The sequence below is a fragment of the Atractosteus spatula genome, chromosome 2 (assembly GCF_055471065.1).
Source record: "Atractosteus spatula isolate fAtrSpa1 chromosome 2, fAtrSpa1.hap1, whole genome shotgun sequence".
Lineage (NCBI taxonomy): Eukaryota > Metazoa > Chordata > Actinopteri > Semionotiformes > Lepisosteidae > Atractosteus > Atractosteus spatula.
Genome location: NC_142707.1, coordinates 21353628 through 21380233, shown reverse-complemented (window position 1 = coordinate 21380233; position 26606 = coordinate 21353628). Strand labels below are relative to the sequence as shown.

The window sequence follows — 26606 nt, the reverse complement described above, 5'->3', positions numbered from 1 at the left end:
ATGGTTGTCTTCTAAGTCATGCCAGTTCTTCTGGTATCCTGGTTTAGAGTTCAGATGTTTTGTTAGTGTGTGAAGAAGTCTTCTATTAAAAGAAGTCATCTATTGACAGATCAATTTTAACACAATAGGAAAGGCGCAACAATGAATTGGACAACCTCTGTGTTGCATTCAACAATTAAATTTTTTTTAGAATCTTAATTTAATTCAAGTGGTACTATATTTTCTGCTTTGCCACAAGCCGTAAAACTGAAAAAAGTTCACGTTTTCTGTTTTTTATTGCTTTTTGACCAAATTATGTTTATTAAAAGAATTTGGAAATGCGACTTATGGGACATCGAAACTATGATTAATGACTGCCCTGTGGTGCTAGTGCTGTGTGGATAATTTAAGATTTTTAACTGTACTTAAATATCAGTGATGCTAAACCATTTCTCTTACCTTATTTACTTCAGCTTCAAAGTCAATTAAGCTTCACAAGGGAAAAGCAGTAATGCATTAAAAGGTTCCAGAGGTAACACGTAAAAGTTAAATCCAACCTTTTCCTTATGAAGTGAAACAGATTCTCTTCTTTTTTTGTTTAACTGGGAGGCAAATTAATTTCATGCATGAATGCATCCAGAAAATTATTTTAGGATCCGTTAAGTGTTAGATGTAGTTCAAAACAGTGTAATGACTGTGCTATTTTGTGTACCTTTGAGTTCAAATATGGTATTCTGCCAAGTTACCACTCACAACTCTAACTAGGACCGTTGCTTCTTATAACTTCCTGAAAGTCATATGTGTCACATTCTGCTCTATTATTTTACAGCCATTTAGAAATATTTACCAAAGAGAGATTATGGCAGCATAAATCCGTATTAACTGATGTGGACATTGAGCGGTGTGGATAACCTGATTCTGAGATGCACAAGTGTCATTGTTGACACTTGCATGGTATAGTATAGGGGTCAACAGCCTGTGGCATGTGTGCCATTGTTGGCATGCTGAGGGGTTTTTAACGACATGTGCAATAAAAGTCTAATAAGCCACATAGAAATTAAGTTAAAAAATAATAAAATATATGATTGACTGTTCTTTAATTCTCTACAACATGCTACCCAATTACAATTCTTTGACATACTTGGTTTATTTACTGCATTATTTGTAGCAGGGCTAATCTTTGTTTGGATGCTTTCATGGGAAAGCTGGCAATCCATGCCGCTGAAAACATTTCACATTTAAGTTTAAAGTCAGCCATTTTGGACTAAATGCTGGTGGTTTAGAAAGCAAAATTAGATGTTTGCTCATTTCAGCCCTTTTGGAGAGTTGAATATGGATTTGTTCAACATAAAGACAGTGTGCTTTGTGCTCTATGTTTGTACCCATAAATGTACAAAGAAAAATGCAAAATATTGTTGTAACGTTTCGCCATATGAATGGACACCTGAACAGGATATCAAACCTTTACTTGAAGTGGAGGCCATTATAGGGTGAATCACTGAGAAGCCTCAGAAATTGCTACCTTTATCAGCCATTAAAAAGTATGCACTTTACATTGATCAGGAATAAATGCTGGTAAAGGTTTTCACTGACACACAATGATTTCTTGACATTCTTCACAGAGGTGAATTTCTGTATGGGTTTGCCTGTCAGGCGCTGGTTCTGAATGCAGGACCTGCCCCCATTAAAATTGATAACACAATCGATTCTGCTACTCCTGGCGAGAGAGCCACCCTATTACAAGGCTCTGCTTAGTGACCTGTAGCACGCTTCCTAAAAGATTCCATTATTGGGTATCGGAAAAATTCTGAAGATCGTAATTACATAAAACAAATAGCTGAAATGGGGGAAAAAAAGTCCCATCAGCTAGAGAGATAAAATGGAAGATGAAGTGAGGAAGAGCCTTGCAGATAAACATTTTGTTTTGCTGTAATGAAAATCTAATTTATCCTTCCAGCTTACAAAAGTGGACTTTTTGCTCTGTCAGGCAGACCAGCCTCCCTCCAGCCTACCTCTTTCTTTTCCTTAGTGTAACAGAGTGCAGAATTGAGCTAGTACATCATAGAAAAGCTGAGAAACTAAGGTTAGGTATCTGCACTGGCAGGAAAGGTTTGTCTCTGCCTCCTCAAAACAAATTTCCTGCAGCTTTCCTAAAATATATAGGGTTCTCTGTTTGTGTCCTTCAAGATGTTTTCATAAGAAAAATGTAGGACTTAAGTGGGTCACCAGGTTGCTTATTTAGGATAACGAGGTATTAATTGGTGTTACATTCTTTATTATAAAAGTGAAAGAATTGCTGAGTGTGAAGTTTTTTAATAGTTTTTTTGCGATATGTAATTGTATTTACAGTGAAGTTTTGATTGCAAGGGCCATCAAAGTAAGGAGTAGATGAGACCCTAAAGATCACCCTGCGTTGTGATTATCCTGTCAGTGTGCCCAGCCTGCTTCTACCTGTTATTATTTAAAAACATTCTGTAGTTCTCTTCTGTCCCTAGTATGAGATCTGATGTAGACAAAAAAATAGCAAGTGAGGAGAGTGTTGTCAGATGTTCAGTTTGTCTCTGTGTGTCTCTTTGCACTGTGTTTATCTGATACCATCTTACTGGAAGATGGAAGGGTTACCAGACAAAAAGACAATGGAAACCAAGAAAAATCTCCATAAAAATTGATATCACAATTGCTTCTCTTAGCTGAGTGATCATAGATTGTAAAGTAGTTGAATTTAATATTATTGAGTGGCAGTAGCACACATTTAGACTGACAATGAATGAAGTTTCATATTTAATCCAGTCCATTTGGTTTTGCACAAATCTTGCTTATACTTCACATTTATACAGCATTACAGCACATAGATCTTAATTAAAAATTAGCAGCTGATGAAGAGATAATTTGTGACACTAAACCAAGTAGAAAATGGAGCTGTTTATGGGTACTTGGAGATGTACACCATGCATGAACTAATGATAGTGGCATTGTGCCAGTCATGCCCTCTCAGATGCTTTCCACACAGTTTTTTAATAATCCATATCTGTGTGCTGTATAAAACTGTAGCACATTCAAAAGATGAGTGTAGTATTTATCATTAGATTCTATCTACCTTAGTTATGAGTTAGAAGTGCAAAGCCAAATTCTGAAGTATACTAACGAGAGTGAATGTCCTTGAGTGTCATAGACCTGAATAGTCCTGAATTGATCTTTTGAAAATTTATGGCAAGACTTGGAGATTATAGTACATCACCTGTTCCCAATGAATTGGGGGTAATTTTGTCAGGAAAGAATGAACAAAAATACACAATGCCACTGTGGTAGAGACCTATCTAGAAATATTAACAGCAGTAATTGCTGCCAAAGGTTGATTCTACCAGTTGATTCTAGTACTGACTTAGAGGGCCGAATACTTATGCAGTCAGTAAGTTTCACTTTGTACATCTTCTTATCAGATTTTCCTAACATTCACCTTAGTTCATGTACTGTAACTTGTTGTGGACACGTCTACAAGTCTGGCATTACAGTTGTGTTTTCCTCCTAGCTCTGAAGTTATCCCACAGGAGTGGCTAATTCCACACCGAGCCTATCCTAATGCCTCTTTTCCCACATGTGGAATTTTACTTCCTCTGAGTGCTAATTACCCATTCAGACCTGCTGTGCCTAATGTTGAAAGTTTTTTCAATTAACCGACGGACATGTTGGCTCAATGCCTGACCATGTGGCCTTCATTGCCCCTTTTAGTATTTACTTTTGATTTGAGTCTCACCTGCATAGTGATACTTCTGACCATCTACTGCTATGATGCTGTACCACTCTACTGCTCTCAGTGCTCATGTAGTGGGGCTCCTTTGTGTTATGTTGGTTCATATTAATTGGGCTGTTTTCTGGAAGGGGAAACTTATATTTTCTGTTTCATTACTTAAATTGGAGTTATGTGTTCTAAAATATTCTGTATGTTTTTCTCACAATACAGCACAGGAAGCAGTATGAAGAAGGACTCATATAAGATGTATCTTAATGTTTTGTGTTGTAAAGCAGTACGATGAAACAGCCATTCATATTCTAACCACTTCATCCAATTCACGGGGAAGCCAGGGGCACAAGACGGAGTACACTCTGGACAGGACATGAGTCCAATACAGGACACACACTAACACCAGGGCCAATTTTACCAGATACCAGTTAACCTGCTAGTATGTCTTTGTGGGAGAAAACCGGAGTACATTGAAGGAACCTCCACAAACCTCCAAAAAATACAAGCTCCACGCATATAGTACCCTGTTAGCTATCAATTCATTATATTGTTAAACATGGTTAGTTAGGACTTTGGCCTACTTTTCATCTAGTAACTGCTATTCTACTTCTTTAGTTTTGTGATTGGGTACACAAATGTTTTTGTTTATTGTTATTACAGTATGTAAAAAATGAATACAGATCTTAAAAGGGTAAATTGCCAGGTGTGCCATTTGTTTTTGCACTTTTTTCTTTTTCTCTTTCAGAAAACAGTTTATGGAGCAAATGTAGTTATATTTGAAGGCATTCTGGCATTTGCCAACAAGGAACTATTGAAGGTAAAGTCCATTTCGTTAAGTTTCTTATGAAAAAACATGCTCAGTCTTGGGTTTTCTTTCTCCTTTTATAGTTAATTTCTGAAAATCTCTGGAGAGAAGCAAGGATAATGTAAGTGAAAAATTTCACTTGCACTACATCTAAGGGCTTGTTGTCGGTTCACAGTCAGATCCTTCAACAGTAATAAGTAGCTTTGAAAAATAATAGCATCTGGTCTTCATAAACAAGACAAGTACAGTTACATTTTCTAAGAAATCCCTGAGTAATTGGCATCCTATTCTTTGTTGGCTTTTATAGTCAGTTTTCACATTGCAAGCAAAGTATTGGCAGTATTACCAGAAGTGTTACGAGCGCAGCTGGCCCTAATTAACTCCCATTACCCAATTACCACACCACACCCCTTCCCTCACTACTTCAGCCCTCTGCTCACCTTGTTCACTGCTTGGTATTAGGAATCTTTCCACCTCCTGAGCTCTCGTTACTGACAACCTTCAACATCTTCCGCTCTCGGAGCCCTTTCCAGCTTCTACTAGGCTGTGATGCAGTCTTCTGTACGATTATCATCCACAGCCTAGAAAAAAAAAGTATAATTCCACCATCTCTGTGCCCTTTAGCAAATGACTTTGCACCACTGCTCCAGTCCACTGATTTCATGAAGGTTCACTGTTAATAATATGAATCAGCAATTAGTAAAGATCTAATTGTTTTCCATTTGTTATAGAGTTCATTCTTTTTAATTTTTAATCTTAGTTCACCTCTGTTTTTTTATACTGCAGCAGGATGTGCTAAAACCTGAACTTGAGCATTGTTTGGATGCTGCAGATCTTAAAAGTATATGTCTTACATACGGATAATATTAATAGCATATAATAGTATTAATATCTAGACCAGCTGTTTGTTGTTTTGGCTTATGGGTGTCTTTAGTTTTTCAGCTTAATATTCATGTTGTATTTTTGTTATGAGTGACAAGAAAATAAGATATATCTTAAGCCCTAATGGTGTTTATTTTTCATTTTTGGGGAAAAAAAAGTTGTTTATCTTGTATTCGTTGACTAAAAAGGTTATGCTAACTCTTTTAAAGAAAATAGCATGTACACAGGTGATTGTTTTGTTTTGCACACTTTTAATTCCTAGGATTTGCTTATGATTAATGTAGGGCAGAGTATTTGTCTTAAGGAACTTGAAGTGGCATCCGATAGTGTGGCTGTTAATGCAGTCAAGATGATTTTATGCAAAGGTTCTCTCCAGAGTTTGGGAGCTTCCTCATTAGTGGAGCACAGATGAAAATCACCCTAGCCTTAAACCAGGTTGTAACCACGTCACTGGTGGTCACCTTAACTCTCACCCTGTTTCTTAATCTCACATATAGCCTTAACCTTACCAATGTAGATGTTTTCTCTTTTAAATGTGTGGCTTGCCCAAATTCACATTATCTTTGTTCATCTTTGTGGCTTGTCTCCTTTTGAAAAGCAGAGTACAGATTTAAGCTTGCACTTACATACAATAATAGTAATATCACAGTAATATCACGTCATACCTTGTGATCAGCTATTAATGAGAAAAAAAGGTGAAAAACAAACTTACGGTATCTTCCACAATTCAAAAAGAAATGGTTTAATCTTGACAAAACCTTGAGTGTCTTCTTAGGATCTGTCCATTCTCTTTGGTTTCCTTCTACCCGCAAAGACGAAAGCTTGTGGAGTTATGGTGACCACCTTTTGTATTTTTCAGATTGCACAGCTTCTGTTTTTTAATTTTTCTGTGTTAAGCAGATGCAGTTATAAAGGGGGCTTTTCTCAGACTGGGCACTCTCACGAGTGGGTTTCAGGCATGGCCTTGAGGATTTTATAGGAGGGCGAATTTACATGAAGTAATATCCGACAGCGACACTGAACAACAAAGAGCTGGGTTATCGTTGCCCTTCAAACTAAGAGATGCACAGTGCTCGTTAATGATCCAGGACAGAAATAAACAGCAGTTGGGTTTTTTTTAATGTGCGTTGTGTTTAATAACCTTTTGTGACCCGTTTGTTGAGCCAAGGTGCAAATAGCAGGGAGCTGGGTCTGACCCATTTGTTTTGTGATTATGGTGTTGTCAGAGAGGGGAGCTTGGCTGCCCGTATAGCTGCATTCATCATTACCGCTGGATGGGCGCGCGTCTTTCTGCAGGCGCGAGTGATTAATGGTGCTGCCACCGCGCAGAGATGGGATATAACGAGATTAATGAAGTGGTACTATGATTCTGAATTAGGGGGGGAAAACAATCATTTTTTATTTTTATTTAGTTCTTCACTTTTGGTTCACACATCCAGGCATTATTCAACAGCTAAAATGCTACTTATTGTTTTCAGGCCAAAACCTGGAAGAGCTGAGAGCTTTTGGCTTGACTAGTGAGGGCTGTATAGCTAGGGAAGGTGCCCAGGTTAGACAAAATTGAACCTGGCCCTGATTCAGAACGCTGAGCCAGTACTGATAAAGCCTGTTCCACAGCCTAATAATTTAAAATCCTGCCTTTTTTATGATGTGATAGTTCAAGAAAAAGTCCCGTACAGTCTAAAAATAGTGTATTCAGATGAATTGAGAATAAGTAGTATGTCATTCATGTTTAGCACACAGTAGAAACACCTTATTGTGCATTTCAAGTTGCCATCTGTGCCAGGGGATACTTGTCTATTTAATCTGTTAAAAGAGACTGTTACAAAGCTTCAGACAGCCAAGGTGTTTGCGTGAAACATCTGGGCCATCTTATGGATAGCTTCAAACAGATCAAATTAATGTGAACAATTTTGTAATACTGTAGTTGTTAAAATTAGTGCAGAAGTGTTTTATGTATTTAAGCTTTAGGTTGTTTATTTTTTAGTCAAAGACTTAAGGTTCTTTTTTATTTGCTGTATACGAGGGATACATGAGAGATGGACAATTAACAAAATGTAGGAATGCCTTAAATTCTGGGGTATTTTGTTTCTCCTGTTCCTGGGAAAAGACAGACATATTCTCACTTTGGGGATTAGAAAGCACTTTGTGATTCTTTGAAGACTAAAGGGATGTATGGCTAATGAGAGGAATGGAATAAAAATGGCTGGTTGTGATGGTGCAAAGGGTTTTGGTCAGATATGAGTATAAGTGAGTTTGCTCACTTATGTTGTGTAGTGTGCTAACTCAATGCAGGAAATTTCAATTTCAATTTCATTTTTTGTAGGAGGGGCTAGCATTTCTAGTGGCAGCTATTTCTAATGTTGGGGGCACAACAGCTATCACTACAGCTTGTCAGATGCCTGTGAACAGATGTGTCATTCAGGAGGGATCATAATGTTCTTAAGTTGACCCCCTTCCATACTCCATGGTGAAAAGCAGAGAGGCCAGTTCAATTTGTTAGCTCTGGGTTGAAAGAGTGCTGTAAATATTTAGAGTTGTGGTGTAAAAATGTGGATAAAAAATATTGTTTTCAAGTAGAAATATGTATTATTATTGTGTTATATACATTATTAATGTATTAGCATTAAGATTTATTACATTCTATTTGTTTTTGACTTTGTTTTTTTGTTAGAGCAAAGATGCTTTCAGATAATTAGGTTTTATAACTAGAAACTTAGTTCACCTTTATTTAGGACTTGAGCTCCATTCTCATATCCTCCTATACCCTCAATCCTCTTACTGCACATGACTGGGACTCGGGAGTTGTGAATGACAAAGAGCTCTACACATTTGAAATGTCAGCAGTCCAGTAACACCCCACTCCATCCTAAACACAGGCCTGTTCCTGCACCCATTTTTCATACAGGCAAACGTGGCCAGTTGACAGCTCTGCTTGCTCTGTGGTTTGTGTGAGCAAGTTGGTCGGGTCACAATTTACAGTGATCTTTTCGCCCTTTGACAGTCCTGTTGAGAAAGTGAATTGTGCTATCCAGAGGTTACCATTAATACTCATAATACTGCTCTCGCTGAGCTAAACTTTATTTTCAACATCTTGTCCTAATAAGCCATTGTCAGGGTAAGAATTGTAGTTTCCTGAGTTGATTAGAATATAATATTTAAGATTGGGGTTTGTTGTGGGTAGATTTTGTTATATGTACTATATATATAGTGATTATGGGGTGTAATAGCAAGCGTGGTTGCCGATACCTAAATTCTTCCCAGTTTACTGTAAAAGGTGAGGTGTGTTTTTTTTTCCCCAAATGCTGTGGTAAAACTTGGTGATTTCTACAGCCTCAGATCTTGAAATCAGTAATCCTTTAAAAAGTAATGCTACTGTTTTAATTAATTTTCATGTTGCTTATCAAAATCCATTCACTGCAGTTGTTGAAACTGAATATATCAAAACGTAGGTGAAAGTATTAGTATTATTAATCCCAGTACAAAGCCAAGAGGTCACTGTCAGCAGAAGGAAGATTAGAGTAAAATAAATGTTTCCTTTTTGCTGTTCTACCATTTACTGTTTTAAGACAAAATAAAGATTATCTTTAACATTCTCATATATTTTTTTTAGAACACCAGCTACAGTACATGGATTATGAAAAAACAAAAGAGTTCTTACTAGACCTAAGCGGGATACATAACTAACCTGATAGTTGGGAAAGTTACCAATCAAAAGAATAGGTCACTTATATGAGTGCTCATTATAACTGCTGGATGCAGGACACTTTAGAATTTCACATGATGCCCTGAAGTGCTGGTTTCTCATGGCATTGCTATGAATTTAAAAACGTGTAGAATAAAACTTCAATACAGCAATATTTCTGTAGCCTATGTATGTTTAAGTACAATTTGTCCAGGAGATTTATTTTTTCTCTATTCTTATGGACAAACATATAAAGATTGAATGCTGAAACATGTACAGTATACAGTCTGTGTTCTGGTTCATGTTGCTTAACATTGTAACATTTTTACTGTTGCATGGAACCAGTGTCCCTGATTATGTTTTTTGGTCTCAAAAATGACGATTCTGGAGATTTTGAAAATCAACAGGTGTAACTGCATAAAGGAGATTAAAGATGTCTCATCTTCCAAAGTGAAATCTAGGAGACCTGTTTTTCTGGTTTCTCCTTGCTTAATTTCTTTCAGTTGAGCACACTCTTGCTAAGAATATTAGTATTTCATTCATTCTTCAGTTATTATTAATTGACATTATTTTCTTACCAGGTTATTCACTAATGCCATGAATCTTTTAATTTTCAAAAGAAAATATGTTATTCTGCTGTGTAATTATTGGTTGCCTCCTATTACCCTTGTCTGCAGCTGCTGGATATGAAAGTGTTTGTGGACACAGATTCTGATATCCGGCTTGTTCGCCGCTTGAAGAGAGACATTTCTGAGCGAGGCCGAGACATTGTAGGGGTCATTAAGCAGTACAACAAGTTTGTGAAGCCAGCGTTCGAGCAATACATTGAGCCAACAGTGCAAGTAGCTGATATCGTGGTTCCAAGGGGTAAGTCATGGCTCTTGAAGTTATTTATTTGTATTGATTTCTTTTCTTTCGGATCTAAACTTTTGACCTGAATTTAACAAGAAAGTCCTTTTGAGATTAAGATCTCTTTGTCCAAGAGAGACATGGCAGATGGAGGGTAGTTGCTTAAACCTGTTTTCAGATTTTTCTGTGATTCCAATTACACAAAAACAGTAGCTTCTGCCGTAGTGATGCCTGTCACTGTGCTGGAGAATTGTTGTGAAATTTCTTTTCCAGAGGAATAGCAACATCTGCTGGTCAAGCAATACCACTTCCAATGGCAATCTGATTTTCCTTGAATTTTCCCATTTTCTACTCCAGCCTTTCCTTTTTGAGACTTATAGTCAGGTGTATACCTTACCAATTTGCAGGTGGACATATGTATTTATATGTATTTAAGACTTGTTTCACAACTGGAAATTGTGAATTTGTGGCATGATGTCCAGCTTAGGTTGTCTTTAGTAGTACTGTATATGGACCTATGATACAACATAAAATAAATATAAATATTTAAAAGCTTATATTTTTTATGTTGTATTTTCTTTTGCTTCTTTGCCAAAACCCATTTTTTGGCACTTTGTGATAACTTTGTCAATTACATTACATTTGACATTGACATAATAAGATGAGGAAGTGGGCAATAACTTGTGGCTTCTGTTCTTAAAGAGGGACGTATCCCTCTGCAGCATCTAGTAATTTCCATGTCTTCCTCATTCAGGCTTCTTTACTGTACCATTCAGAATTTGACACACAAATGCCTGTGCCTACTAAAGGCTATAATGTGTTGGACTTTTTGAAAAATCTTTGTGTTATTTGTACATACATTTATTCAGGAATGTGGACAACATAACTTGAAAACTTCAAATAGACCATTTTACATCAAAGTTGACTGAATAAAAAACTCTGCAAATGATATCCTAAGTTAAAATGATTAATTGGGCAATGTTACTTCCATGAAAGAGAAATCTGTTAGATTAGAAGACGAGATTACAGCAAATATTAGGATGTTACGGCTTTCATGTCTTTTAAAATTAGAGCTTTATTACTGAATGTTCATAATTTTTATATATAAATATTTAATGCATTATATATATATCCTTATAATATAATGCACATAAATACACAACATATCATGGGGGCATTATGGTGGCACAGTGATTAGCATTGCTGCCTCACAGTGCTGGAGCACTGCGTTGAATTCCTGATATGGTGTGCTGTCTGCGTGGAGTTTGTAAGTTCTCCACCTGTTTACATGGATTTCCTCCAGGTGCTCCGGTTTCCTCCCACAGTCCAAAGACATAATACTTCCAATGTGCAGTAGCCAAAGTGCACCAGTACGCTCACCTCACATCAGCAAGGAGGAGGAGAACAAAGTGATGAAGCCAGTTCATAGATGGGAATTATTAGGAGGCCATGATGGGTAAAGGCCAGGGGGAATTTTGGCCAGGACACTGGGGTAACACCCCTACTCTTTTTTTTGCCCTAGGATTTTTAATGACCACAGAGAGTCAGAGTTGTTTGTATGTTAATAAGGCTTCTGGTAGAATTGGCCCTGGTGTGAATGTGTGCATGTCTGTGTATGCTCTGCCATGGTCTGGCATCTCATCCAGAGTGTACCCTGCCTTGTGCCCGTTGCTTGCCAGGATAGGCTCTGGCTCCCCCGCAGCCCTGTATTGGATGAAGAAGTTAGGAAATTGATTGAAAATATCATGGTGTTTTTTCTTGATTAAATAGATTTAAATGGTCTTTTTTAAGAATATCTCGGGGGGGGGTTTCTTCGAGTAGTCCATTTCAACCAGTACTGCTCTTTTTGCTGTGTCTAACAGTTTCTGTGTTCCAGGGGGAGAGAACTTTGTAGCCCTGGACCTCATTGTGCAGCATGTCCATAGCCAGCTGGAGAAGGTAAGTAAGAGCTTTTGCATGTTAAAAGATGGAGTGAGGGGAGAGAGGGAGGGAACGGGTTTCAATACTTCCTCTTTTAGAGGTTCCACGATGTGCAATTCTGAATCAGTTTGAAGAGGACTGAATTAAGAGTCAGCTTTTGTAGGCCACACTTCTGCAGTCCTTGGTCTCACCTTGCAGGCATGTTTACAGCTTATAAACATTTTCCATAAGATTGAATTTCCATCAGCACTCTTTACAACTAACAGTTATGTTCCTGTGTGTTAATTCCACAATTCGCCCTGCCATTCAGCCAGCCTCTTAGTAAGGATTGTCTTCAGATCAGTCATGGATGGTCTTAATAACATTTATCTGTCATACTAAGAGTTTCTAAAGGCTCAGAAAGTCTTGTGGCTGCCTTTGGAGGCTGTGCACATCTGGCACCGATAGTTTGTTTTTAGTAAATAGAAAAGATCATTTCCTGTCTTCTTGCCTGTTTTTTTGTGAGTATGCTCACCTGTTCAAGCTCGTCCATGACCATGATGTCCAGTGGACATCCACGTCATGTCCACATATTTGTTGTTAGATATGGGTCCTGTACCTCTGTTGGCCTCTGTTATTTCTCCTTTGAATTTCACACCCAGGGCTTGTATCAGGGGCTGCGTGATGAATGCAACTACGCCCAGGCTGAACCTGGATGAGGGCCAATCCTTAGACACGCCTAAAAAAAATAAAATATGTAGCCCTCCACGAAAGAAAAAAAGTGAGAGGGCCCAGAATAATAACTTGATTATTAACTTGAATAATAATAATAACCAGGGCCCATATGTAGTGTGCAGCACTGGCTCAGTTCACAGCAGTCCAGTTGAAGATTTCAAGTAACATTAGCCTTTGGAGAACATTTTCTGCCTGAGGATGCTCTGTATTTATTACTGCAGTGACTCGGTAAATTCTTGATTTCTTCACAAGTTCACATTGGAGACCTGTTATATTGCACGATAAGGTACTTCAGACCTCAGGGATCACTGCTGAAAGTTGTAACCGTTCATCAATAAAACCAGCTAGCTAGAATCTGAAAAATTCTTCTTTACATTGTAGGATTCCCCATTATAAGTTGCTCTGCTATATGTTGTTTCGCATTTACGTCTTTTGATAAATTGAGGAACTTGATGTAAAAATCGCTGCACACTTACTTACAAAAAATGTGTCTTTTGTTTAAGGCACCAAAAGCTAATTACTTTATTCCTTATGGATCTTAATTCCATATGTCATTTTGCAATAAGTTGCATTATAGGAATGTAACCTGGGACTTTTAATGGGGCACTCTGACTTTATTTGTTAAGCTATAAGTAAAGCATACAAGTGAATTTATGTTCCCTCACCTGAAGTTTTTCCATTAATTCTTATGGGGAAAAACCTCTAGCTTAAAGCCCAATGGGAAAAGTTTACGCACTAATAGTCTCAAACCCTCCATGTTTACATTTTTCTTGTGGAGAAAAATTCCCTTTAATGTGTCGTTGTGCTGTATGTCATGACTTTCTGGTCCCTAGCCCCAACTGCTTTTAATCCTTTCTCAGCTATTGCTGTGCTGTATGACGGGGAACATAACTATCTGTGCAGAAGGTGCTGACTGAAAGGAAATCTAGTGTATCTCTGTGTTGACTCATCTGATGAGTATACAGATGAAGAGTTAAATGAGCGTGTGGACTTCAGGCTCAGACTGCAAATCCAAGCTGTGTGACCTGCCCCCTGTGTGACCTGAGCTCTAGGTACAAAACTGGCCAAGTGTCACTGTGGTTAGCCGGGTAATAGTCTTCTTTTGACCGTGCTGTGCAGAAGCAACATGGGTCACTGGCTACTTGATGAAAGCTGTGTCTCTCCTCCAGGTGACAATATTTTTGTTTGGAATAGCACTTGAAAAAAAGGTGATGAGCTTCACAGTGTGTTCCTTAGGATGTGTAATGTACAGCAGGCCTGCTTTAGAATCCCCTGTGCTCATGTGTAGTGGTGAGTCTAGCTTAATGTGAGGTGGCGGTGTTGTGTTAAATAGGCAAAAATGGAGGAAATTGTTGTATTTGTGATTTTATTTTACTTGAAAGTGTATGCAAAGTAATCGGAAACAAAATGCAGACATTTTTACAAGAATATAGTTTCCTGCCTAATCTTAAGACGGGCTTAAAAGTTGAATTAACGTTAGTTTTTATTATTAATTTATTAATTATACCACACAACTTAGTATCTTCTTTGCGGGAACCAGAAACACTTGAAATAAGTCAGTAAAGTAATATTTAGTGGTGTGTTTAATATAATGTGCAAAATGATCTGAAAGTGAACAAGGACATATTGTATTAAAGAATGCATTTTGGCATGGTCATCTTACTGTACCATTGCTGTGCTCTGTGATCCTTACTCACCACTATTATATGTGTGGTTGGCTTTTTGTAGTGGTGTGCGACTAAAGTGCATTAAGAGAATCCAAGTGAGGACTGAAAAGGTTATGAAATGCTGACCACATTTAAGCACCTGTAGAATAACAAGCCAATTAATACTCAAGAGTAAGAATAGTCAAACCCTTTTAAAGACCTCTTTAATTTTGGGGTACTAATTAATTTGCCATGTATCAGTTTTTCTAGCATAAGAGCAAAACAATGATTTGTTTGCAAAGCAGACAAATTGATTTGAGTTGTAAGGGTTTTAATACCAGACCAGATAAATTAGTAACAGTTTGAAACTAGTTTATAACTCAAGGTGTAACTAAGGAGCTGAAAAGGTGATAATGCTCGACAGGAAGGTAGACAGCAATTAAACAGCTGTGGGGAAAACAGCACAGATGTTTATTATTTCCAAAAAATATTATTATTATTATTATTATTATTATTATTATAATAATATTATTATTGGTATACTATACATTTAGTGCTTAAAAATGGTGTTTAAACCAGTGATCTGCTGCTTACTGTATGTGACATGCAGCATCTTGAAGGAACTCCAATAGCCAAACTACACTTGTGGTAGCTGCCATAAAATGCAGATCCTGATTACAAAAGTTAATTAATTGAAGGAACTAATGAAACTCAAAGGGCTCCAAGAGGTTGAGGAACTGACAAAACTAACATTCAGACTGGTGTGCAGCCTGGATTGTCAGATAAACAACATTGAAGCTGAGAGAAGCTGGTCCCAGGTGCTGAAATAAAATAAATTTGATTCCCTGATAACCACTTCTGTTTTGTATGACCCACAAAAAAGTAACTGTATGACCAGTGAAGTGTCAATAACTTTTTGTTAAATATGGTTTCTGAATGTGTTGAGTCTTTTAATTTAAATAGAACAGTAAAAAGGAATAACATTTTGAACACCAACAGAAAGAGCAGTGAAACAGGATTACAGCAATAGATACTGCTCCACTCTGCTGGGACAATAATGAATTAAAAAAAACATTGTATAGGCCTTTTTATAGAATAGTGTTTTGTAATTCCCTGGCTATATGTTCTTTATTTTCTAACTGGGTCAAGCACTAGATCCGACTGCCACGTCTGTGTATCGAGCTCACAAACTTTATTTTCTCTCTGCTTTTTCAGTCTCGGCAATATTGTCATGAACAATATGAGAGAGATGTTTCAAGATGTACTTTATCGCACACATCTCTGCTTGTCTGTTGTTTTGTCCACCTGCTCAGCTTGAGCTTTTTTCCTGTAGAATGTGGTCGGTGTTTACCGACTTAGGTGTTTGTAGGTGCCTGTAGGTGTTTTGTAGTCAGGTCTCTTTCCTTCCAATTAAATATACTAGTAAGCCTTTGACGATGCTATGAACTTTAAAGAAAACGGGAAAAGGAAAAAAAGTATATCCAGAACAAGATGAGTATGGTGCCTGTAGGTTATTAGAAGTATTTTATAGGAATAACTATTGGTAACTTCTGTTTCATCTTTAATTCAGTACTATTGGCCAGCAGCCATATCACTCTGCAACTCACAACTGGCAACCAACTGAAGCTAAGCAGGTGTGAGCCTGGTCAGTACCTGGATGGAAGACCTCCTGGGAAAAACTAAATGTTGCTGCTGGAAGAGGTGTTAGTGGGGCCAGCGGGGGGCGCTCACCCTGCGGTCCATGTGGGTCCTAATGCCCCAGTATAGTGACGGGGACACTATACTGTAAACAGGCGCCGTCCTTCGGATGAGACGCAAAACCGAGGTCCTGACTCTCTGTGGTCTTTAAAAATCCCAGGGCGTTTCTTGAATAAAGTAGGGGTGTAACCCCGGCGTCCTGGCCAAATTTCCCATTGGCCCTTACCAATCATGGCCTCCTTATAATCCCCATCTCTGAACGGGCTTCATCACTCCGTTTCCCCCCCACTGATAGCTGATGTGTGGTGAACGTTCTGGCGCACTATGGCTGCCGTCGCATCATCCAGGTGGATGCTGCACATTGGTGGTGGTGGAGGGGAGTCCCCATTACCTGTAAAGCGCTTTGAGTGGAGTGTCCAGAAAAGTGCTATATAAGTGTAAACAATTATTATTATTATTATTATTATTATTTATTATTATTACTATTACTACTACTACTACTACTACTACTACTACTATTGTGCAGTTCATTAAATTGTACATTTGCCATAGTATAAAATGTATATCCACAAAAAATATAATTGTAAGGACTGCTTGCCTTTGCAGCATATATCTGATTGATACAAGCTGTTTACTAGAAAAGCTTAGGTGTATGTCCTTAGTGTGTTTTTCTTATAGTGTCCATTCCTGTTAAAACTCTTTCATAAAAGACTAGCGTTGTGCTTTTGAGATAAAAATCAAAAGATTCTAGAAGAGTTATCTCTTTCCCTACTTGCTATAATTTTTTGTTCACTTTCATAAAGAGTAGCAATTGACTTTATGGTTAATACGAAACAATTATTCTTATTCATTGCACAGACATAAAGGCCTCTAAGTCCATCAAACCCACACTTTGATTCTCACATTTTTTCAAATTCTGCAATAATATGTCTGACATTGAGTCAAAAAGACTTCAGTTCTAATTGTCAGTTACTACATCTCCTTAAATGTTTACATGATTGTGCTTGAATTGAACAATTCTGTTTATTATTATTTCAAAAGCTTTAGAGAGTAGATTTAAGAGAATTAAAGACTCACCATCCCATTTAAACACAGTTTGCTCATAAGTGCCATTCTGGGGTCGAAATTAGAAGGCATGTGGGATATTTAATTTTGTTCCATTAATTTAGAATAGTTTTTTTTTGTCCTTCTTTTTTACATATTAATTTAAAAGGGCCAATTACTGTTCTATCCTGCTCACTATTACATAATTTAGAACTGTTTAGATGAAGGTAGCATGTACTCATGTGCACTGTGAAGCCATCTGCTGTGTTTCATGCTATGTGAGCCCCTTAGCTGACCAAGCTATTGTGGGAGGTGGAGGAAAGACACAACTTTTTGTGATAACTCTATAATCTTGGCCAGCAATAGAGGACAGTCAAAACTACATTTCAGTTCCTGCATTGGTTGTTGATATCATGTATATAACATAAAAAGACCAATACTGCAGAAGTGTTGAACACAACATATCGTAAGATGATATTACACTGGGGAAAAAAAAACTTGTTAAAATCAGTTTTGTGTGTCGTGATAAAATGCAGGAGTAATTTGCCTGCCCTGGACTAGATTGCATGCCGCATTTTGCCACGAGATTTTTTTTTCACATTAATTTTAACTACAGTTAAAGAAAGCAGGCTCAGTAATTATTTCCTGTTTTTTAGAACATTTTTAAATTCAACATGATTATGTGTTGAAGAACAGAAGGAAACCATTCTGTCAATACAAAACATTAATAGACCTGTTTAAAACAAGAAACCAAAGTACAATATTTCGAAAAAACTGCCTGGCACACTGTTATTAAACAATGTTGTTTTATGACTGTATAGCATTAGAATTACCAAAAAAGTACTTCAAACTATAATGCTGTTCTTCAAACAAAGCTTGCGATGGAACATAAATGGAATGTCTTCTTTTTAACTAGAATGAAAATAGCTAAGTTAATCTTAGAAAGTATTTTGAGGAATGTACATTGTGATTCATGGCAAAATGCTGAGACCAAAGTTAACCCCAACTTTAGCCCAAGAATTTTTTGACTGGTGTAGTTTAACTGCATATCTGCTGGCTTGTTTTTGTTTGAATGGCTTGGCTGTTGAGAGTGACATGTCATGTTTTCTTTTGTTTGTTTTATTTCTCTCCTCCCTCTGTGTGTGTTTGCAATGAATTACTCTTGCTAAACCCTGACCGAATGCACTCTAACCATCTCAGCGTGAAATCACAGTGAGGTATGACTGATGGGTAATGTAAAACTGTCTCTCATCCATTTTTTCTTCCTTTCTTTTCATTTATATGGATCAGTGTAAGTTGAAGAGAGCACAGAAGCTTAAATGCACAGTTTAGCCTTTTCTAACCATTTGGAAAGTGTTCATTAATTTGACAAGTACCCTCCCAGAATTTTAAAAGGAACTGTCCCGAGTTCCAAATAAATCCCATAACCTTTTCACAAAATTCTTCTTAGGTTACTTCTCAGGGGCCAACTCTGCCGAGTTTCCAGTCTGATACAAATGAACAAGTTGTGGGAGTGTAAACATTGCCTCTTTTGGACTTCTCTTAGAATCTGGATACCATTCGTCTTTTTTGTTCCCAATCTGGATGTGAAACATCAAAGAGTAATTTCAATCAGGAGTCATTAAGAGTTCATCCTTTCACTGTGGGGAAAACCTTTGTCGTGTCTGTGTCTCACTACACCTGTTCTAAACCTGAGGATTAGAAGAGTGTTAGTTTTCTCAGCCCTCATTTTTGATCAACTGCACTGTTGAAAACTGAATTACAGCAGCGTCGTAATGGCTGTACCATTACGTATTGTTTTTTATATTATGTATTGTTCAAGCGTGTTAGTCTTACAGCCCTGCAGTCACTGGTTTGAACCTTAGCTATGCCATTAGCTGGCAGTGACCAGGAATTTCCTCAGTTGAAAAGCTGATGGCTAGAATAAAGTACATGATGCACAGATACAAAAAAACAGAAGATGGTTTGATCTTACTAAGAAGAGGAATCGCATCTGTGAGAAAGCAATATTTAGATTAATTATCTGCTTTTTGTTTACCTTCGTGTTACCTTTTTGGATGTTCTTGTTTTTCATTGTCATAATAACCAAGTAATTGCCCCTTTAAATGCAAGGTCATGCTGAATGTACAATCACCATTTTGTCAACAAGGTAGCTGTTTGCTGTATGTATGAGTGTTATACATTTAAAGCAAATGTACAAGTATCCCAAAGCAAAAAAGTAGATCACTAAATTATCCTTATTCAGATTAAACTTTACCCATTGACAATAGTACTTATTGCAACTACTTTATTGCATAATTCCAGGTACTTTCTCTTCATTCATGTGCAGACAAAATAAGATGTATTTTAATTAAGCTAGTCTAAATGTTTCATTTATGAGGATGTAAGTTAAGAAAAGAGAGAGAGTGTTCCTTTTATCCTTGTTTCTGGCAGGTGTTGGGAAGATGCACATTAACTGGTGCCCCCTTGTGTAATAATCTTAATGAACTAGTTCATTTTAGAAAACAAACAACAAATGGCATGAAAGGCTACTGTATGTTTTCTTTTGGGTCTCTCTTTCAACAAAGTTGATACTTGCGGTTATTGCTAGCACAGGTTAATCTTATTTCGATGGTATGTACCAAGCTCTAATGTCTCTTAGTCTGTTTTTCTGCTTTAAGCCATTAACATGCACAAAAAAGGAAATGTCAATAATGCATTATCCAAAATGAATGCAGGGAACTTTGGGGGACTTTGCAAGGATAAGAGAGGCTTTCAATCAGCCAGAGAAGCATGTTCTTTCTCATTTTTTGTCAGCCCCAACAGTTCTATCCAGACACACCATATTAATCAGATTTAGTTCGTGAGCAAGTGGCTAGCAATTTACATTGCTTCAAATGCATTAAATGAGGCTCTGCATTCTTCATCCTGTCAAGCATATCTGCAAATGTGCTGCTGACAGACCTTAGGAATGTCAAGAGAAGACTTCAATTTGATTCACTTATGAAGTGCACATTTTATTTCGTTATTGAAGAGACCAGGTTTTTGTTTGTATTGATCTTTATGCAACAGCTGCCATTCTTGAATTAAGACAATTAAGAGATTGGCTCATTGTGAATATGATATGCTTTCATTTTAAAGAAAGCGCCCATACTGCATTATTGACACTGAAGTGGTTTTCTTAGAGCTCAGTACCATCCAAATAATTTTTTTTCTTGAAAACGAAGGTCAAAACCCAGTTGCTGCCATCTTCACTCAGCCTGCTTTGAGGGTAAGGTGTTCAAAGCCAAAGAGGGTATGAACACCTGCCTGGCTCCTTCTTTCTCAGCTTTTTTTAACTGATTGTGTGCCCTTCTCTGTGCTAGCGTCTAATTCGGTTGTCTTTTCTTTGTCTTTTTTTTCTGTCTTTGTCATCACTTGTCCCGCAATGAATAATTGTCACCTTCTACAGAGGAAACTCCGCTGGGATATGTGAGGATAATAAACTAGTGTTTCTTCTTTTTAGTTTTTTTTAAACATTTTTTTTTTCTTGTTGCTGTTCTAGGATGTATCTTTCAATTTTTTTCCATTGTTTTGTTAATTGCTTAACTTAAGTGCATTTCTTTTCTGATTTCCCTCAACTCTGGCTTTCCTCTCCAGAAATTTAAAGAACAAAAAAAATATCAAAACCTAAGCTACTTCCTTGCAGGCAACAAAAATGAAGCCGACTTGATGGACAGCAAGTTCCCCCCCCCCCATTTAAACACGCATTTCTTCTGCGCCTACAACCTAATTTGAATACATGCCCTCTACTTTTGGTTTGTCTATTTGAACTATCAGATTTAATGAGATTAAATTTGATTTTCTAAAACTTACTCTTGATTCCTGTACAAAGAAAAAATGAATTAATATAGTGCTTAATGAAGGTTTTGTAGCCATATTTTGTTGAAAATGTACTTGACAGGGTTGGTTTTTGTAGTGTCGCTTCGTGCGTCTTTTGTCAGCTTTATGCTTAGAACCTTAAAGGGAAGGAAGGAAATTGAGTGGCTCAATCATTGCCCTGGTACCCCAGTGTTAATCTGGTTTCACCCGGCTGAGATCACTGCATCTGTATTTTCTTCCAGTTAACATTTTGGCAAATTAAAATTTGCTTTAGTGATTAATATATGAGCAAATTATTCACCGTTTTAAACTATTGAATCAATGTATGTATGTCATGCTTAAAGGTTTTCTGGCGCTGCTTGTGTCTGGCTACCACACACAAGAATGAAATGCTCACAGCTTTACCCAGACTAGTCTGTCTGGATTTGGAAGTAATCAATTTAACATCTAGTTAACAGCTTCCAGTCTTCAATTGTTGTTGCCAGCTTCTAAGCATAAATGCCCCCTTTGCTTGCTTGTTTGATTATTGTGAATTTAGAGGGGAAAAAAAAGAAAAAACATTGTTTTTTTTCTTTTTTTTACTTAAAGTGTTTGCAGTTAGCTTGCTTCGGCAGTATTTTGGTTTTCCGCTGCCCTGCCAGGGCTGGATTTGTAAATATGTCTCATCTCTTGACACACAGAGCGGCTCTGGCGTCTGCCCACCAAGGTCAGCCCCTGCCGAAGACCCTGAGCGTCATGGAGAGCACCCCTCAGGTCAGGGGCATGCACACCATCATCAGGTGAGTCAGGAGAAGCCGACCAGAAACCGAAAAGCTTCTCACAGAGCAAGGTGACTTCTTTCAAAAAGAGTGTTGCTTCATTTACTTTGTTTTCCTGTGTTCTTTCATTACCTCTTTATGTCTCTTGGGATGTGGATACATTTCACTTTTATTGGACAGTCATTCAGAGTTCATTGTTTTCTTTATTCATTACACATTCATGCCATTCTTTCACTACACAATACATAACATTAATTACCTTTGGGTGACCTTGTCTGCTGCAGTCATAGCGCCATACACCTTCTTCTTCAGGAAGTAGGATGTGGGGAGGTTAAAGTTGTTTCACTCACATATGACGCTGAATAGTATAATTTAGCTTCACGTGAAGTGGGTTTCTCTAAATATATTTGCTGTACTTTTTACCTTTCCTACGGTCATTTTGCTTGGGTTGTGCATTACAGGTGTGTTATTCTCCGAACAGTAGTCATAAACAAAACTGTTATTGTCATTATTTTAAAATATAATTTGGTGCTGATTATAGTTACACAGTTAATAAGATAGACCCCAATTTGTTTGGTTTTTGTTTTTACAGATTTGCAAATACCCAGGCCTAGAGCATAAGCAAAACCATTTTTACTATTGCTAATGTAGTTGTGCTTTGTATTTTACAGTTAATAAGAGCTCTTGAAAACCACTAACACACTCCCGTCAGTGTGCAGTGAAAGTAATACGTTGACACCCTGACTCTGGGTCTTCTGAACAAGTGCTGTGATTTGTTTTTTAATTGACACACAAATAGTACTTTGGCCATTAGTAATACATCACTTGATTTCTCCACAGGAATAAGGACACAAATCGAGATGAATTTATTTTCTACTCCAAGAGATTAATGAGGCTTCTTATTGAGCATGCTCTCTCCTTTTTGCCTCTCAAGGTGAGTGCTTTGTTCTAACGCCAGAAAGGAACACTTCGATTTTAAATGTTGCCCAGATTCATCATGCTGTATCTCACTCATGTACCAGGGCCAGAAGGCTACTTCATTGCACTCAAAAGCACCACATGAGCAAAACAAACTAATTGCCATTAAAAGCATTTTTATCTAATTTTGCCGCTGGGTTACTGATCCAATGAAGTGGATACATTTCTTTAACATCTGTTAATGCCAGGGAATACAAATCAAGAAAAGGTTTTGTATTGTACATTTGGAAATAACTACTGTCAATTAAATAGATATATTTACTCAGTCATAATCTTCAGCCTTTTACTTTTTTTCTCCTGAAGGCCTTTATGGACTTAAGTCTTCAGCTGTTATACTTGGAAAACATTCTATGGTGTTGTTCTTTAATCAAACATAGCAGGATCTGAGGTCTGACTTTCAGGCTACTTGTGAGTTCTACTGCTCACAGTCTACAAAAAAAACATTAAAAAGAAAAACCTATTGACTGTGAAGGATGTTTAATCCTGTTATAATCAAGGATGTATCTTGTGTTTAATTGCAAAACAAGCCAATTCAGTCTTTTCTGTACAATTTGTAATGATATATGTTGGGTTACTTTTTACAGCTTACAGTTAAACATGAATCGTTTTATGCTTTGCACATCATTTTCCTATTACAAGCAAAAGCTCATTCTCTTGTGGGTTGACATTGTTACTGCTTCTTTCCCTCCAGCCCGTTTCCGTGGAGACTCCGCAAGGCACCATCTATGAAGGAAAAAGGCTCAGTGGCCAAAGGGTAAGCCTGCTTTTGAGCCATCATGTCAGCATACAAGGGTAAAACTTTCAGAAGTTTCTAAACTGAGTGCACTTGAAATAATTGAAGGATATTTCTCGGCAGGTCTGTGAAGAAAAGAGTATAAAATATGTCATTGAAGGCTACACATGAACTTCTGTTATGGAATAGAAAATTAAAAAAGTATGTTTCCGTAGTGCATTACTTCACTAGTATATGGTTACAAAGGATCAAGTAAAGGCTAATTCCACACTAAAAGTAAAAATAATAAACACAATGTTTTGGCTGTAGAGCCTTTTTCAAACGTGAACACAATAAGAAGTAACTCTCTATCCACATAAGAAATACAGATTTAAAGGGCCTTTTTGTTGCAGAAGAGTGATAAAGTGCCACAGTGTTTCAGACCTGTAAACTTTCGCACTTCAGCTGAAAAATCTGTGTGTCTTGAGGGATTTTTTTATTTATTTATGGGATGCAGTCATTTCATTTGTGGCCTCAGGTGGATATAAAACCTTTACTCCATATTTCATCATAAAAATGTATGGAATAACCATCTGGTCTTTGACCAACAAGACTGTTATACAGTAGCTGCCGAGTTCCTGCCTGGTAAAAGGTTGCAGGGTTTTATCTCATTAATTTCTCTTTATGGACAGAACAATGGTTATTCTCATTCTCAGTTATTTGTTTTCTACTCTGTCTAGTGTTTCGCATCATAATGTAGTGTAGTTCAGATCAACAGTGTGCCTCTTTACTCAATCCTGTACCTTCCTAGCCAGGCTGTGTATCTTGATTCCTGCCAGTCGCTTCTCTAGATAACGGGCGTCTCCATCCTACGTGCTGGAGAGACGATGGAACAAGCACTCATGGCCGTGTGTAAAGATATCCGCCTGGGAAAGATCCTGATCCAAACCAACCATGATACTGGGGAACCAGAGGTATAGAAGACTTGACCTCTTGTTAACCTTTCTGTACTCATTATTTGCAGAGATGTATGAACTACAGGGTCTCTTTACACGACATTTATTTTTACATGTGTCTGTGCTTGCGATCACAGAGGATACTTTGCGGGGGGTGTCACTTTGGGAGCAGTGAAATTCTATGTCGGAGATTATAAAAGAGTGTACAGAGAGGTATGGCAGATATAAGCAGAGAAAAGGAAATTCTGCAGTTGCAACAAAGAAGAGGAAACTGAAAATTGAAACTTTAAAATTAAAACCCGTTCATTGTGCATAACACCCTTTTTCTGTGTTCTTATTTTAGATAATGAAAATGATTTTTAAGGGATCACACAAATTCTTCCTGATTGCCCAATTAGGAGTCACTTAAGGCAGTTATTTGATAACATTTCTCTTTTTTTTTTTCAAATGAAACATGTTGAGGTGGAAATGCTTCATCACGGTTCAGCCCCCTGATGCTGCTAAAAGCTGCTTGTTGCTGCTTTTATTCCCTAAAAGTGTGATTCCTTGCAGTGGAGAGAGAATGTCTACAGTGGTATAAATTAAGTACAAATATCTATATTCCAAAACAAAAGTATTAAGATGGTACAGAATATAACATCCTGTAATGTGCTATAAAAATTATTTTTTTCAAACCCAGTCAGTGTTATCTGGCAGAAGACCTTAAAGACCTCCCCACTATTAATCCTCCTTTTTGCCTTATCCTTGGGCAGTCAGAGTGATTTACCAACAATATGATAGCAAGCTACTTTTTTTTAAAAGATCACAATCTTGTTCCTTTAGGGCATTCATTAATCTTGCACGGTCCGATAACTTGCTGTGGTAGAGACGAAGCTAGGTGCATGCACAATATACAGTGCATGTGTGCGAAGGGGTCATCATTGTATCTGTAATTTCTTATACTATGCAAGTCTTTTGGTACAGTGGCTTATCCCCATCTGAAGAGGGAGAAAGTCAGGGAGGTCTTGTGATCTCATCTTCCTTTCCCACTTTACTGTTTCCCAGCAGTGTATTATATTAAAGTGCAGTATACCTCTCAGGCCCAGCAGAAATGCAGGATTATTATTTTTCTTAAGAGGAAAACAAAAACAATTAGCAAAGTCACTTTCCCATTTGTTTTTAAAAGAATGTACTGTGTGTGTGTGGAAACCTATCTGACACTGTACAGTGTCTTTTAAACTGTCTTTAATGTTTAACAATAGCAAAGTAAAAATAAGGTTAAATAGAATTTTATCTTGTACTTTTTAAACAGAGAACAGGAAAGTATTATGTTAGACATGTTAATTAGAATTCTTTATTTTTATACTGCAAGTATAATTCTAAGTAAGTAAAAAATCTTTTTTTCATGGATGATAATTTCAGGTATATCGTTTAAATTGTCATCTGTAGTGTCATTTTCATTTGTAGCTTTAATGCTATTTTAATAATTAAAATGTCTAATTTCTATTTCTAGAATATCTCTGTATATGTGTGGTGAGAAATAAGGCAAAAGCAATCACACACCACAGAAAAAAAAAGGTTGTCGGATATCAGCTAGACAACAGGTTTGTTGACTATAACACAAACACCTAGTGAACTGTTCTGAAACTCTATCACCTAGTGCAAACCATAACTGAGTGAGCTGCCCCATGAAACCATTGCTCAGAAGGATTCTCTGTATTAGCACCATGGTCATTCTGCCTTATAACACCGTCACTCAGTGCGCTGAATTATATAACCTTCATTTTTTAGTCGCTCATATGCGTCTTGGTAGCCTCATCTTAAACATTCCAACTGGTAATGTGTGCTTAATAAAAGTTACTTTGCCAAAAAGGTGGTCCAACATCACATTTGCATTCAGCTTTCATTCTTCATTTTAATTTCCAATATACTCAGTCATCTAATTGTTCTCGTCTTTTTTGCCTCAAATTTCACCAGCCACCACTGGCACATATTGTATAATTATTACATGTGTTTGTTACATGTTATTACTACATGTGTCTTCTATAAGATTTTATAAATGTAGTTCAGTTTTTTTTTTAAATAAAAGTAAATTAGGTCGAGCCTAACGGCAATAGAAAATATTATTCTATAACCTGGGAGTGACATTTTCTTACATATGCTTTATTTTGCAGCTACACTACCTTAGGTTGCCTAAAGATATAAGTGAAGACTATGTGATTTTAATGGATAGCACTGTGTCAACTGGAGCAGCTGCTCTGATGGCAGTGAGAGTATTGCTGGTAAGTAAACTTGTTTAGTACTTGTACTACAGTCTCTGCTTTCTGAGCACCAGCTGGTATGAATGTGCAGAGCACACAATGGGGAAATGAGGTGAATTCACTATTTGCTAAATGTCTAGTTAATAATAATCCAGAGG

The 26606-nt window shown here is 37.2% G+C and overlaps 1 protein-coding gene across 2 annotated transcripts in view; it reads left to right on the top strand.

Annotated features, from left to right (window-relative positions):
• Positions 1–26606, top strand: part of LOC148839439 (uridine-cytidine kinase-like 1) — a 41538-nt gene that overhangs the window by 10913 nt on the left and 4019 nt on the right. The window contains exons 5-13 of one of the 2 annotated variants that reach the window (XM_088908414.1): positions 4467–4538; positions 9771–9960; positions 11819–11880; positions 20395–20414; positions 21485–21583; positions 22403–22496; positions 23232–23294; positions 24104–24226; positions 26362–26469. In XM_088908414.1, coding sequence (XP_088764540.1) covers positions 4467–4538; positions 9771–9960; positions 11819–11880; positions 20395–20414; positions 21485–21583; positions 22403–22496; positions 23232–23294; positions 24104–24226; positions 26362–26469 — 831 coding nt within the window. Of the gene's footprint in view, positions 1–4466; positions 4539–9770; positions 9961–11818; positions 11881–18164; positions 18182–20394; positions 20415–21484; positions 21584–22402; positions 22497–23231; positions 23295–24103; positions 24227–26361; positions 26470–26606 lie in introns of both variants that reach the window. The other variant, XM_088908416.1, reaches the window with a different exon arrangement.